The sequence below is a fragment of the Coturnix japonica genome, chromosome 2 (assembly GCF_001577835.2).
Source record: "Coturnix japonica isolate 7356 chromosome 2, Coturnix japonica 2.1, whole genome shotgun sequence".
In the NCBI taxonomy this organism is placed as follows: domain Eukaryota; kingdom Metazoa; phylum Chordata; class Aves; order Galliformes; family Phasianidae; genus Coturnix; species Coturnix japonica.
The window spans coordinates 47,688,042-47,701,580 of NC_029517.1; the positions used below are offsets into that span (position 1 = coordinate 47,688,042).

At 39.1% G+C, this 13,539-nt stretch overlaps 1 protein-coding gene across 3 annotated transcripts in view; it reads right to left on the reverse strand.

The window, feature by feature from the left end:
- FHOD3 (formin homology 2 domain containing 3) overlaps positions 1 to 13,539 on the reverse strand; it is a 354,796-nt gene that overhangs the window by 80,428 nt on the left and 260,829 nt on the right. For 2 of the 3 annotated variants that reach the window (XM_015854311.2, XM_015854310.2), the window contains exon 11: positions 9,497 to 9,622. In XM_015854311.2, coding sequence (XP_015709797.1) covers positions 9,497 to 9,622 — 126 coding nt within the window. Of the gene's footprint in view, positions 1 to 9,496; positions 9,623 to 11,929; positions 12,308 to 13,539 lie in introns of all 3 variants that reach the window. The other variant, XM_015854309.2, reaches the window with a different exon arrangement.

Sequence of the window (13,539 nt, forward strand, 5' to 3'; positions counted from 1 at the left end):
GAAAATTCTCAGCAGGAACACTGACATTATCGAAAAATCACTGTCATAAGACTGAGTATATCATCAGAGTATGCTCTAGGAAGTGGAAAACTGGATGCCATCTAGATAAGAACAGGAAAAGATGGCAAGAAGAGGGTTCTTATCAAGTGTATGCTTATCACAGAATCACAGAATTGTAGGGGTTGGAAGGGACCTCTAGATATCATCGAGTCCAACCCCCCTGCCAAAGCAGGCTCCCTACACCACGTTGCACAGGTAGGCATCCTGGCGGGTCTTGAATATCTCCAGAGAAGGAGACTCCACCACCTCTCTGGGCAGCCTGTTCCAGTGCTCCGTCACCCTCACTGTAAAGAAGTTCTTCCGCACATTCGTGCAGAACTTCCTATGCTGTACTTTCATCCCATTACCCCTAGTCCTATCCCCACGCACAACTGAAAAGAGACCAGCCTCACCACTATAGCTTCCACACCTCAGGTATTTATAAACCTGGATCAAGTTCCCTCTCAGCCTTATTTTTTCAAGGCTAAACAGACCCAGTTCTCTAAGTCTCTCCTCATAGGGGAGATGCTCCAGGCCCCTTAGCATCTTAGTGGCCCTCTGCTGGACTCTTTCCAAGAGATCCCTGTCTTTTTTGTACTGGGGAGCCCAGTATGTGTGTTCCAGGTATTTAACTTGCCACCCCATTCCATCCTTAAGTCTGCAATCTCCATTTACAGTCAAAGGAAGTTCACAGAATCACACAGAATCACAGAATTACCCGGGTTGGAAGGGACCTCAAGGATCATGTAGTTCCAACCCCCCTGCCTAGCAGGGCCACCAAACATACACATTTACTAGATCAGGTTGCCCAGGGCCCTGTCCAACCTGGTCTTGAACACCTCCAAGGACGGGGCATCCACAACCTCCCTGGGCAGCCTGTTCCAGGACCTAACCACACTTCTAGTAAAGAACTTTCCCCTAACATCCAACCTAAATCTTCCCTCCTTCAACTTAAAACCATTTCCCCTAGTCCTGCTATTATCAGCCCTTTCGAAGAGTTTACTCCCCTCCTGGGAGTAAGTTCCCTTCAGGTACTGAAAGGCTGCAATGAGGTCACCCCGCAACCTTCTCTTCTCCAGGCTGAACAAACCCAACTCCCTCAGCCTGTCCTCATAGGGGAGGTGCTCCAGCCCCCTGATCATCTTTGTGGCCCTCCTCTGGACCCTTTCCAAAATCTCCATATCTTTTTTGTACTGAGGGCTCCACACCTGGACACAGTACTCCAGATGGGGCCTCACAAGAGCAGAGTAGAGAGGGACGATCACCTCCCTATCCCTGCTGACCACCCCTCTCCTGATGGAGCCCAGGATCCCATTTGCTTTCCGGGCTGCCAGAGCGCACTGCTGGCTCATGTTAAGTTTCTCATCTATCAGGACCCCTAGGTCTTTTTCAGCCGAGCTGCTCTCAAGGACAACTCCTCCCAGCCTGTACAGGTGCCTGGGGTTCTTCCGGCCCAAGTGAAGTAAAGTTGACTTGATAAAACATGAAGGAAAATTAACTGAAGGGTGGGGTGATTCTGGGAAACACACTGTGATTGTAGCCTCCACAGCACCTAGCAGGTTGAAAATCTTCAGCAGTGACTAAGTTCATTGGGGCTCTTCAGTAAATACAAATTCTGCTGTATTAGCTATAACAGTTTATTGCAAGAAATGGTTGAAATGAACAGATGAAGTTGTGAGAATGTTCTGTTGAAATAAAAGAGAACACACAGGAATATAGCCAGTTCACTCCTTTTGTGGCACTGACTTCTTGAAATACAGTCAGGATTTGAGTTTCCAGTCACTTTTAGAAAGCAACAGTCAATGAAACAACACTGACTGAGCCGAGTTAGTGCCTGCTTAGTGGTTAGATCCTGCACTGTCCAGCCCACTCAACTGTATCCTTTCCCCTGCCTGAAGACCACACCTCACACCAAATGCTGTTTATTTGTGTCATGAAATTCAATGAACTCACAGCTTCACTGCTATCAAACACTGAAACTGAACTGGTATTCAGATGCATCAATCCTGTTTAAAATGTTAGCTGCAAACGAGCAGATTATATAAACTTAACTGGGTATAAACTAAAACTGGAAGAAACAGGCATTAATTCTGGGTTTTACAAGGCTGTAGAACACAAGTGATAAGATGCACTCCTCAAGCATTCTAAGCAATTTGAAAAGGGATTTGAGTATGTGTGGTTGGTCTGTAAAATCTATTTTTTTTTTTTTTTTTTTTCTATCCCTATAGCAATAATGGTTAAAGTAAACACTCTCTTTCAGTAACCTCATAGTTGAGTGGCAAATGGAAGAGGGATCGCACAAATGAGCTTGTAGGAATGCTTGGGATAAGCCTTTCCATAATTTTGATGTTTTGATGCTGTCTGCAGGGCGATGACAACTCTGGGCTTCAAGAAGGCACAAGTCTTAATGCTCTAGGCTGCATTTTAAAAATAGGTAAGTAAAGGTTGAAAAGAAAGAAAGAAAGAAAAAATCACTGAATTGAAGGTGGTTAAGAGATTTTAGAAGAAAATAATACTTGAATACTCAGAGAAAGCATAATGGAGTGATATCCCAGAAAATTGAGTTATAGTTAATATTTGCCAGCATTTTAACATTGGTGTCATATGTTACAGAATGGTGATATCAGCCACTGGTTCAGCTCCACAAACATATCCAGAAAGATCCTTACTGTGAAAACTATTTTTAGTCTTGAAGAGAACTTAAGGGTACTAAGAATGGATCGCTAATATAAAAATACTAAGAAAGCTTTGTTCTGCCTGCTGCTAAAATCAGCAAAAGCTAAACAAGATGAGCTATCACAGTCTTGAGAAAGCATTCTGAAAGAACATGTTAGAGTCCAGGGATCTGTGAATATAGCTCCATACCTTACCATTTTAAAACTGGAACAACAACAAAAAAATAGAAATAATAGGTGACAAAATACACACAGGGTTGAGGATACAAAGCAAAAACACTGTCTGCCAGCAAAAACTCTTGAATAAAAATTCAGCTCATCTTACCTCACTGCTGCAGTTATCTTAATAGTAAAATAGCCATCATTACAAAAAAAGAAAGCTTATTGGGATATCTAATCACTTTCTTACAATACTCCATCACAGACAGTATGTTGTAAAAGGGACCTGAATTATTATAATTTTGTTGAAAAACAAAGACAGCATTTCTGTCTTACTCTAAGCCACTCTGTTATAATGAAATTGCATTTATCAGCTTAAAATATTCTTCATTAAACTTGGAAAGAATCTTCTGTGCTTGTCTCTGTTGATTGAATTTCTAAAATTTACAAAATGGAAGTCATTTGTACAGCAAGAACATCAAAAACAAAAGCTTATTTTAGGAGCTAAAAAATAATCAATTGAAATATGAGGGGAAATCCCCTTAGGTTGTGAGGTTAATATTCAGGATTTTCTTTAATATAACAAGGGTAAGAATCATTAATAAATTTAATAAGCAAACACTAATTACCCACTCTTCCAGAGTGCTCCTACTCCAGCAGTCATGGAAAGGCTGCAAAGAGGGGACAGTAAGCAGTTCCTGCTCAACGAAGGCTTCAAGTAACTCTAAGTGCCTCTTGGCTTTAACAAAATAAATCTGCTTTCCAGCTTAGAAAGGGACCAAAGAGTAGACAAAGCTGCCAAGAGCCATATTGCTTTTCACAGTTAAAGAAAATCTCCTTGTGTTATGTCTCTCTACATGACACGGCAAATTCAAAAGTGTGTTGATATAAGATTTTGCAAACAGACTAAACATTACTTGAGGAAACTTTACAAAACTCCTCTCAAAAAATAAACAAAAATTTGAGAGATAAAACTACTGACTAATGCTTCCTTTGAGGAAGAAACTTGAGAATGACCAAAAGAAGAACCAATTAACATTGGACTTTTAACTGGCCTGAAGGGCTCCATAAAATGAAGCTATAACAGAGCATCTCTGTGCAGAGTCATAGCAATGCCCCAGGACCTTTTGCACATGTAGAACTCCTGCAGACTGACATTTACAGTTTTTAAATCCTGTTTCTGTCTTTGTGCAACACAGTGGCCAATCTGTAGCTCCTTACTGCCCTTTGATTCACAAATCATGTGGAAGTGACTTGCAAAGCCACCCTCCTGACAGAGGCTAAAGTATGTGTTTACCTAAATACCAGTACTGCTGGTATTTGCAATTGACCGCATCCTCCATGTGCACTGTGTGTTCAGCCACTAATGCTTATATTTTAGCCTGAGGCTGTAAATTGTCTCATGTTTTTTGTTTAAATCTATGCTGCTGCCATATAACAAGGCATGCAAAGCAGCAATCAAGAATACTGCTTACACAGTAGTTCAATGAGCAGCTAGGCCAGTGTAAGCCATCATTCCTTCCCAAATTGTAAATCATCCAGTAATTCCTAGGGTCACTTTTCCTAGTAAAATTTTAGTAATAAAGTTGAGGCTTTTGCCCTGGGCAAGTATTATCAACTAGCAGGCTATCCCTTCCTCATTATGTTATTCAGAGTGAAAGATGTGCTTGGCATTTACCACAAGAGAAAATAGCCACAGTCTCTGGTCTAGAAGTCCAGAAGTACATACTAAGGCACACAGAAGATGGTAGAAGCAGCAAGAAAATAAAGCCAAGGAAAGAGAAGGAGGGCAGCAATCTTACAGAGTGTACACTGGGTTTTATTTCGTACATTTCTTGCTTTTCTTCAGTGTTTCACAGCTGGAGTAAAGTAAATCCAGAGTGCAGTTTAGTGATAGATAGCTAATTGAAAAAAAAAAACAAAAAAGAAAAAGAAAAAAAAAAAGAAAAAAAGGGAGAGAACCTGCCAAGAAGCTTCATCCAGCAACACTTCCCTGATGAAGTCAATTACAACATCTGATTTTAGAATTTTAGTAGAAAATCTACATGAAAAGCTGTTTACCATTCTCAAGCGTTTCTGCTTTGTTTTTAAGAGACACAAATCTGAAAAACCATCAGATTGCCAGAAAATCACTTTCAAGCATCTGGAGAGGAAACAAAATTCTAAAGAAAAGTATTTATAGACTTGTGCTGAAATTCTTGCTCAAGCTTCCAGTACGATATTTAACATATCTTTATGATCAGTGGAGGAAAAAATAATCTATTATCCAGCCATGCTAACCTCCGTGTCTCCGTGCACCTTGAGTAGAAATAAATGCCTTAAGAATAAACTGGGAGGTACATTACCTCTAAAAGATCTATAAAAACATTGAGCTGAGTCAGTGTTCAAGGTTCATTAAAAAAGCCTAAGCTAACCTACTGCTGTAGATCATAATGCATGCAAGAGAGAAGTTAAGGGATATGAAGCCTTTCTTCTTTCTTAAGTCTGTTTTCCATTAATCTGGAAATGCTGAAGAGTGCATCAAACTGGAATAATCTGCAAGTGTCCTAGCAGTGTTTTACCAAGCTTGTACCATCAGAGGAATATCACAGTGATCAGTCAGATCTGAAGAGTAAGTCTGCACCAACTGGCCAAGGGGATTCAGAAGTCAAGTTTTGCAAATTGAACTTTCTGGCATTTGAATGATCAGATAACAGCAAGAGAATGGAGTCTGTGAGCTCCTGTTCCTAGCACACAGTGCTAGGTTGGCTAATTGTGTAACTATGTGACTACCAAGCCCTGTGTGAACTGTCTCCTGGCAAATGCTTCAGAGTAAACTTACCTTGGCAAACATGGCAGCAGAAAACAAAATATATTTTACTGGCAATGAAAAGCTGATGTCAAAGTCAGGCTCTCTTGCCACATAAGTTAGATCCTTTCAGGGTCTTCTCTATATACTATACTACTATAGCTACTTCAACAACGCATACACCTCAACATCAGAAACACAGTGCGAGGTGCTACCAAGCTTTGCAAACAGCTGTTCCAAGATTTCAGTGAATCTAGAAAACCGCAGACTGAGGCTGCAGTTTTCAATTTCAGTGACCATATTAGATTCAAAATCTGAGAAAGCAATCTTCGGCTAAACTTAAGTATCACAGATGTGAAGATAAGGCAAGAAAATACAGAATAGTCTTGCACCAAACACCTTCTTCCCCTAGACAAGAAGGTAATTCATCAGATGTACAGAAAAATGCTTCTCTCATTGATGTGCTTCAACAATGTCTGGCTATTCTCCTTTGTTAGCAAAATTTATGAAGCCATGAAGTTGAAACTGAGATATTTTTTTTTTCCTTTGGGACTGGAGGACAGAGTTAATTGGTGTTTTAAGTCATGAGGACAGGGAGCAGTATATTTCTGGAGCAAAGCAGCCTTTAGCAGTTAGAAACAGGAGGACTGGGCTATACTGGTATGCATTAGGAACAACTTTCATACGCAGAGAGATATGAGAGAATCAATAACATTTCTTTCTTAATAAAAGGCCAAGCTGAAAGGGCCCTACAATTTGCCCTTCTTCAGCAGGATTCCCATGGCTGCAATATGCACTTCAGAAACACAGCTCTCCACAGGAGATCCAGAGAAATGAAAAAGAAGAACAGTACTGCAAGAAGTTGGCAAAAGGCTGCAGCTGAATTTAGAAACCAAGAAACAGTCAAGTAAGCCTTTTCTTCTGCTGTACAATCAAAAATACATACATTATGTGTATTTCAAAGAACAAAATCTGGTTACTTTTGCACTGAATCATGCTGCTCTTCTGGATTTCTTACGGTTCTTAGCCAAACAGGGTTTTAAAAGTATGAATGTAAAAATGTAAACCACTCTGCTGCTTTCCACCTAAGTTGTCATAAGTAAAATGCAACTGAGGTTTGGGAAGGCCTGTCAGGACAATTGGATGGGGAATGAATCATTCTGCAGGGCACTGCTTTATGTGCTGCTGCCTCTTTCTTCCTCTTCCTTTTGGAGGTCAGATAAACAGTACCAGGAGCTGCCTCTGAAGCCCGCCCCTGTGTAACTAAAGATAGGGGTCTTTCTGCAGAGTCCTTGGATAACTGCAGTCCTAAACTGAAAACAGAAAACTCGCCGTGCAGGTAACCACAGATAAGCAACTTCTTATCAACTATTTCTCTCTCTTCATCTTTTAACTTTTTTTTTTTTTTTTTTCTTTTTCCCTGTACAAATTTTTGTCATATTCGAAGGCAAATACCATTGGCAGAAATCTGTGAAAGCTTTCACAATATTTTCCACCTAGTACTTAGTGATGAGCAGCATGTTATGCACTACACAGTTTACTCACTGGAAAATGCTATCTGTGGACCTATGCACAGGCACTTCCGCAACTCATATGTTTCAGGACAGTGAAATGAAAGCAGACAACTGCCCTTCAAAATAGTTGTGTCATTAGAGTTTGCTGAACTCTATGTCTGGAGTGGCAGCATAGGAAAAAATAATGTGTCTTGATGCAAAAAAAATGGCATCCAAATCTGTATATTTCATTATCTTTCAAGAAAAACTGCATCTATTCTTCCAGGAACATGCAGCTGTGGCATGTGGCATTTTTCACACTTCTCAGAGACTCATAAACAAAACGCATCAAATACAAGCATGTGGAAAGACTGATGAGATCAACTACCATAAACAGTAAGCATCAAATTTAAACAAGAAGAAAGAGATTTTATCAGGTGAGGTGAAAAATGGTAAATGTAACCTGAAGGAAAGACACAGATGCAACTCCAGCAACATGTAAAAGAGATTTGTTGAAGGCAGAGTGTTTGCCAGTTTCAGAGAGAAGCAGAACGAGGTGCAATGGCTAGAAGATGCTGCTAGACAAAACTTCCTCCAAAACATGAAATATTTTCCTAGCATGATGATAAATACTGGAATGCTTTCCAGAAGGAGTCACAAACTGTCTCTTTACTGCTAGTGAAGGTATGGGGACTTTCACTTAGCTTCTGGGAGGCACACTGCGGGTTGGAACAGATGATCATGTAGCTCCCCTCTGGCTCGCCTATCTATGAATTTGTGAATTTTACAGCTTCATCCTGTGGGGCCAAGGCATTTTGGCTCCCAGCCAACAACACACTTACGTTGAAATGAAAGCTCGCCTCCTTTGCTGGATTGGAGCCAGAATAGTTGACCTCTTGCAGGACAGTCCTAACAGTCTTCAGCTATCTCAATATATGACCACTTGGCTTTCTTTCCTTTAGTAGCAACCAGAAGCTCTAAAATGGAAAGGGTGTAGAAAACTAAACCTTCAGAGGTTGTGGGATATCTTTAATTCTTGCTTATCTTACATTTATTTTGCCAGGGTAAAAGTGGGTGAAAATGCTGCTATGGAGTTTTTTATTATGGTGTCACTCAGCAATGATTTAACTCAGATCAGGAAAGACAAATCAAGGCAAGTTATTTGTGGAAGAAGAGCAAATGAAAAATGAAGCCTTTCTCCAGGGATAAACTTAATGTAATTACTCACTTGAAAAAAAAGATTAAATCAGTACCTCATGGGCAGAAATATATACATGCTGAAAGCCTAACTTGAACTGTTCTGGATAGTAGCCTCAAAAGGATGTGAGGCAATTGGTAGGTTCAAACATAAATGCATACACGCAGAAGAACACACATATATATTTCTATACACATAAATATTCCAAAACAGCTAATAAAAATTAATTAGAATGTAGACAAAGAATATTGAAAAAACAACCTCCATTTCAAACACAGAGGAGGGAGATGGAATTTATTTGAATTAAAGGCCAATTTGGAACAAACAATATGAAACCCGCCTGGTCTAACTGGAAATTAGTAGTCTGCCTTGACAGCATGTGTAATTAAAAATTTTTACCCTTCATTCTTAAACTCAGCATGACATCCTCTGAAGCTGTCACTTACTTTCAGGTTGTAACAGTCAGTTCATTTCTGGTGGTCCAAATTTCTTGCCAAGAAGACTTTACTTTTCATGTATTCATAATATTTTCCTATCCTTTTTCTTCCTGAAGTATATTACATAACTCAAAATAGTATTTCAACTGTTAAAAATACCTTGGTTTTGTTGTTGTTGTTGGGTTTTAGTTATTTTTTCCTATGTGAGAGGATTACTGGTATGTTAACTTGAGCTTTCTTTACCTACAGAAAGATAGTTTTGCCCTTAACAAAATACAGTGAGATAGATCATGTGTATTCAAGGAAGGACAAGTTAAGGCCTAGGAAACTCTGAGCTAAGTACATTCCTGTGATTTTACACTTTATGATGTGAAATGATCTGTCTGAATTGAATTTAAAAAATAAAAATAAACAAAATGTGCTTTAATTCACCTTCTTGATACACAGGATAGCATACACGTGAGAAAAATCCATTTTATCCAATTGAGTGAAAGAAGTAGAATTAGGATGGAAATACATCCAGTCTTTAACATTAGTTGAGCAAATGACTTGAGAATGAGCAGGAAATGAACATGTTGAGATTTTTGTACATTCTTTTTTCAATATTAAGGAAGATCTGTCTCTAAGATATTTTGAAACAGACCACAGTTATCTCCTCTGTACTCTGTATAAAGTAATTGTGTCAAAATGGTGATGAAATTACAAACCTGTCAGACTTGGACTCCTGAGGTGGTGAGAGAGTTGTCCCATAACGAGAAGTGGGTGTTGTAGGAGCACTCAAACCAGAGTAAGGTCGTGGAGAAGAGTAGGAGTTGCTGCCATAGCTATTGTATCTGAAGAAGTAAGAAGAAGTGTAGTACAAAGGGAGAGAAAAAAAATCCATCAGCAAGCAGACATAGAATAGTCAATCCTCTTGCCTAGAGGCTAGCAATGATACCATACCCCAGATCTATGTACCTTCTGAAAATATTGTTCTAACCTCAGCTTCAAAATATGTACCTATCATTTCACATTAACATAGACTATGTCACAGAAATACTTAATTCAAATACTAAAGTATTGTTATGGAAAATAATTACAGACCAGAACGATCCTCTAATGTGACTATTCTGAGCCAAAATACTCAAATTACTGCTCAGTTACTCAAATTTACTAGCTGTTTTGGGTGCTTTTTGGGACTCCCAGAAGTCCATGTTGACAATAGCAATTCCTAGGGAAATTAACACAAACAACAGCATTCCTGAGTATCCTCTTAACAGGGACATATACAATTTGTGAACACTTGTGTTATAAATTTAAAGCATTCACATCCTTTCCAATTATAGCAGGCAGCATTTTCTTTCCCTCCCCAATCTTAAGTCATAGTTTATGTGCCGTGTCTTACAATGTCTGTAAAAAATCATCACCATGGTTAAAGTTACACGTTTCTGGAAGAATGGCTTTAGGAATTTCTACCAGCAATTCCCTCTTAAAAAAAAAAAAAAAAAAAAAGAGAGAGAGAAAAACAACCACACATAACCACTTGATTTCATTGCGAGTTTGCTGATCAAAGAGAAATTTATTCCAGGGATCTTGGAATGGCCACCTCCCCAGAGTCTCTTTTTTCAGTGTTTTCAACCTGCTCCTGTACTAAGCAGGAACGGCAGTTGTGTTGCTTTTATGTGCTGTATTTAAACAGCATTTCTTGGAGGCACAGAGATTCCTGCTTTGTAAAATTGATAACATTTCTTTCTACACAAATTACCATTTTCCCCTTTGGAAAGCATTCGATGCATGGTAGGGTGAAATATTTCACAAGGTCAACTGATTCAAAACTCGGTTCAGAAGTAGCACCATCATTTTCTTCATTACAATTCAAAATGTATAATAGATCCCCTTTTACATTATCCTTTCTGAGCTGCTTCTTCTACAGTGCACATCAGCGCTCAGTAATTTCTATTAAATCAGCAACATTATTTGAAAATACTGTTTGTTTTCCTTCAGCTCCATTTAATAAACACATCTAGTCATGCAAAATTTCAATTCCTTAGGGTACAATTGCCAAGGCCCGTGTTAAAAACAAAATGCATTTAATTTAGCGTTTTTTAATAATGCAACGGGTAGTGCTTTAGAGAATATGCTCCTCTTTTTTTTTTTTTTTTTTTTTTTTTTCGATAGCACAGTTTTATGTTCTAGAATACAAATCCCAGACACCATGCTGCAAGTCTAGGAAGTGCAGAGTTGTTTGGAGAAAAAATGCTGCTATGAGTATTTCTATGCTACTAAAGGAATTTTGCTGAACAGGAATTCATGGAAATCCTGCCCTAGAAGAAAACCAAGTACAGAAACAACCCTGGTGGAGGGCTGTGCAGCTATGTAGGACAGAACTGTCCTGTAGGTGCAGACCTCACACAGGTCTTCTCTCCAGTATACTCAACTCACAAAACATCCTGCCTGTGGCCATACTGCATAAGAAAGCAAAGCTCAGTTGTCCCAAGAGAATCTCAGAGCTTACTCACTATGTTCTAAACAGTAACAGAAAGCTTCACTTCAGTTTTAGTCATATGCTACAAGACCTTCTTATCAATTATTGCATTTACTTTTCTTCTGCTTTGCCACTTAAAAAAGTTGATACAGCACAGAATCCTTTTTCAGACCAAGGAATTTCAATTTGTGCAACAGTAACTCTCACTAAATAGGAGAGAACTTGCTTTCCTGTGCAACCCACTACAGGGAAGTTGCTTTAGCAGGGAGGTTGGATTAGATATCTCCAGAGGTCCCTTCCAACCCCTACAATTCTGAGATGTAATTCCAAGGACTGATCCAATCACTCTCAGTTTTATATCTTGAAAGCTCCATTAATTTTCATCAAATCATGCCTGCAAATTAAATTGTTTTAAATGAGAGCAAAATGATGCTCTTTTATGTGATCTCCCAGATCACATGTTATTTATCTACTGCTGCCCAGAGGAGGCTGGGAACTAGATGAGATGAAAGCAATAGAAGCAAGGGAAGAATATCAATCAAATCGAAATACAGGCTTACATGCCTAAAACTAATACAGTATGTTCTGGAAATAATACAACATTATTACCACTATAAAACTCTTGAAAGGTGTTATTCATTCATCTAAAAATTCATGTCAGCTGTATAAAATCTACCTGTTTTCCCTCATCACCTCTGCTTCCTTTTCTTTCACAGATGCGGGAGACTCTTCAAAGTCATATGAGAAGAGGTGAAAAGGAGTATGTGGTACATAAGGCAATTTCTCTACCGTTGGAGAAGCCTTTGGAGTAATGGATGCTGATGAATTTTGGGAAGAGCTTAGCAAAGCTGCTGCGGGTGAGGATGGTGGTGAAAGAATAGAATTATGATGAGAGAGAAATGAATCAGGCACAAAAGAGGTGCTGCTAGAAGAGCTCTTTGCTCTAGTGCAGGGGAGAGGCCTCTCAGCTTGAGAAATGGCACCGGAGGTGGCTGAAGAATCACAACACTGTGAAAAGTTTTCTTTCACAGCTTCCTGTGCACCTGGGACCCCACTGCAGGAGGAAAATATTGTAGGAAGGGGAAGGATGGGAAGAGAAGGGAAACAGAGAAAAGAGAGATAAACAAATCATATCACTTGGAAGAAAAAGTTAAGAAGTCTAGGAGTGTCAGGCAAAAAATAACCCCTTCCTAATTGTAGATAATCTTATTTTCATTTTATTTTATTTTATTTTATTTTATTTTTCTCCCAGAAGTAATGAAACAGATCTTTGTATCTTCTTGGGATTGGAAATACATAGGCATGGAAGCGACTCAGACTAAATGACTTAGTTCAGAGACTTCTGAACAAATTTTCATAACCATTTTCTGAATAATTTTCAAGCAATTCAAATTAGGTTGCAAATGTAGTCAGAGTAGCACAAAGCAGTGTCATCATGCCAGATGATCTGTTGCACTGAGTGTAGACACTCAGACACAATCTGCATGACCACCTCTTGAAGGACAGGTATCTGATTATCATTCCTCCTAGGGAATGGATATTTTTTACCAAAAACCCCATAAAAATCCTTTATCCATCAAAGAGAAAAAATAAAACAAAACAAAACCAAATCAGCATTTATCTGAGCGTTAGCATCCCAGTCAATTGCTGTGTTAGTGTTAGAGACCTGCACTGTGTGAACAGAAAACATATCTGCTTTGCTTTGGTGAAGGTAGGTGTTGGTGAGTGACAGAAGTAGCAAGGCAGGTGAAAAGCCATGGGATACACACTCCCGGACATCTGTTATCCTGAGCATCTCCAGCATAAACACTGTGCAGGGATTTGGGCTGGATCACTCAGCAAGTGGCTGATTAACTCTGCTTGAGACCACCTCTGCAATACACCTACATGCATGCAAGGCACAGACCTTATCTGAGGCTTGGCAAAGAATACGCAGCAACAACAAAAATAATATGTGCTATATGCGCTAGAATATTATGAAGTTAATTAAGTATATAACAAGTAATTGTTCTCACAACTGAAACACAGTAGGCAGTCTGGAAGCCTTGATCTATTTCACCAGCTGTGCATGACAGGAATCCCTGAAGCTAGGTTTTTCCTACTTTTTCTGACAGGATTTAAAACAAATGGCAAGGATTCAGATCTTTTTTATTTTTTTTTAAGCCAAATCAGTAGTGGTGAAGGGAGGTATTTAAAAAGTCATGGGACTATCACCCAGTTATCTCAAATTGACTATTATTTCAAATGAACAAAGTCTGAAGCACACATTATGTTCTTTACATGGCT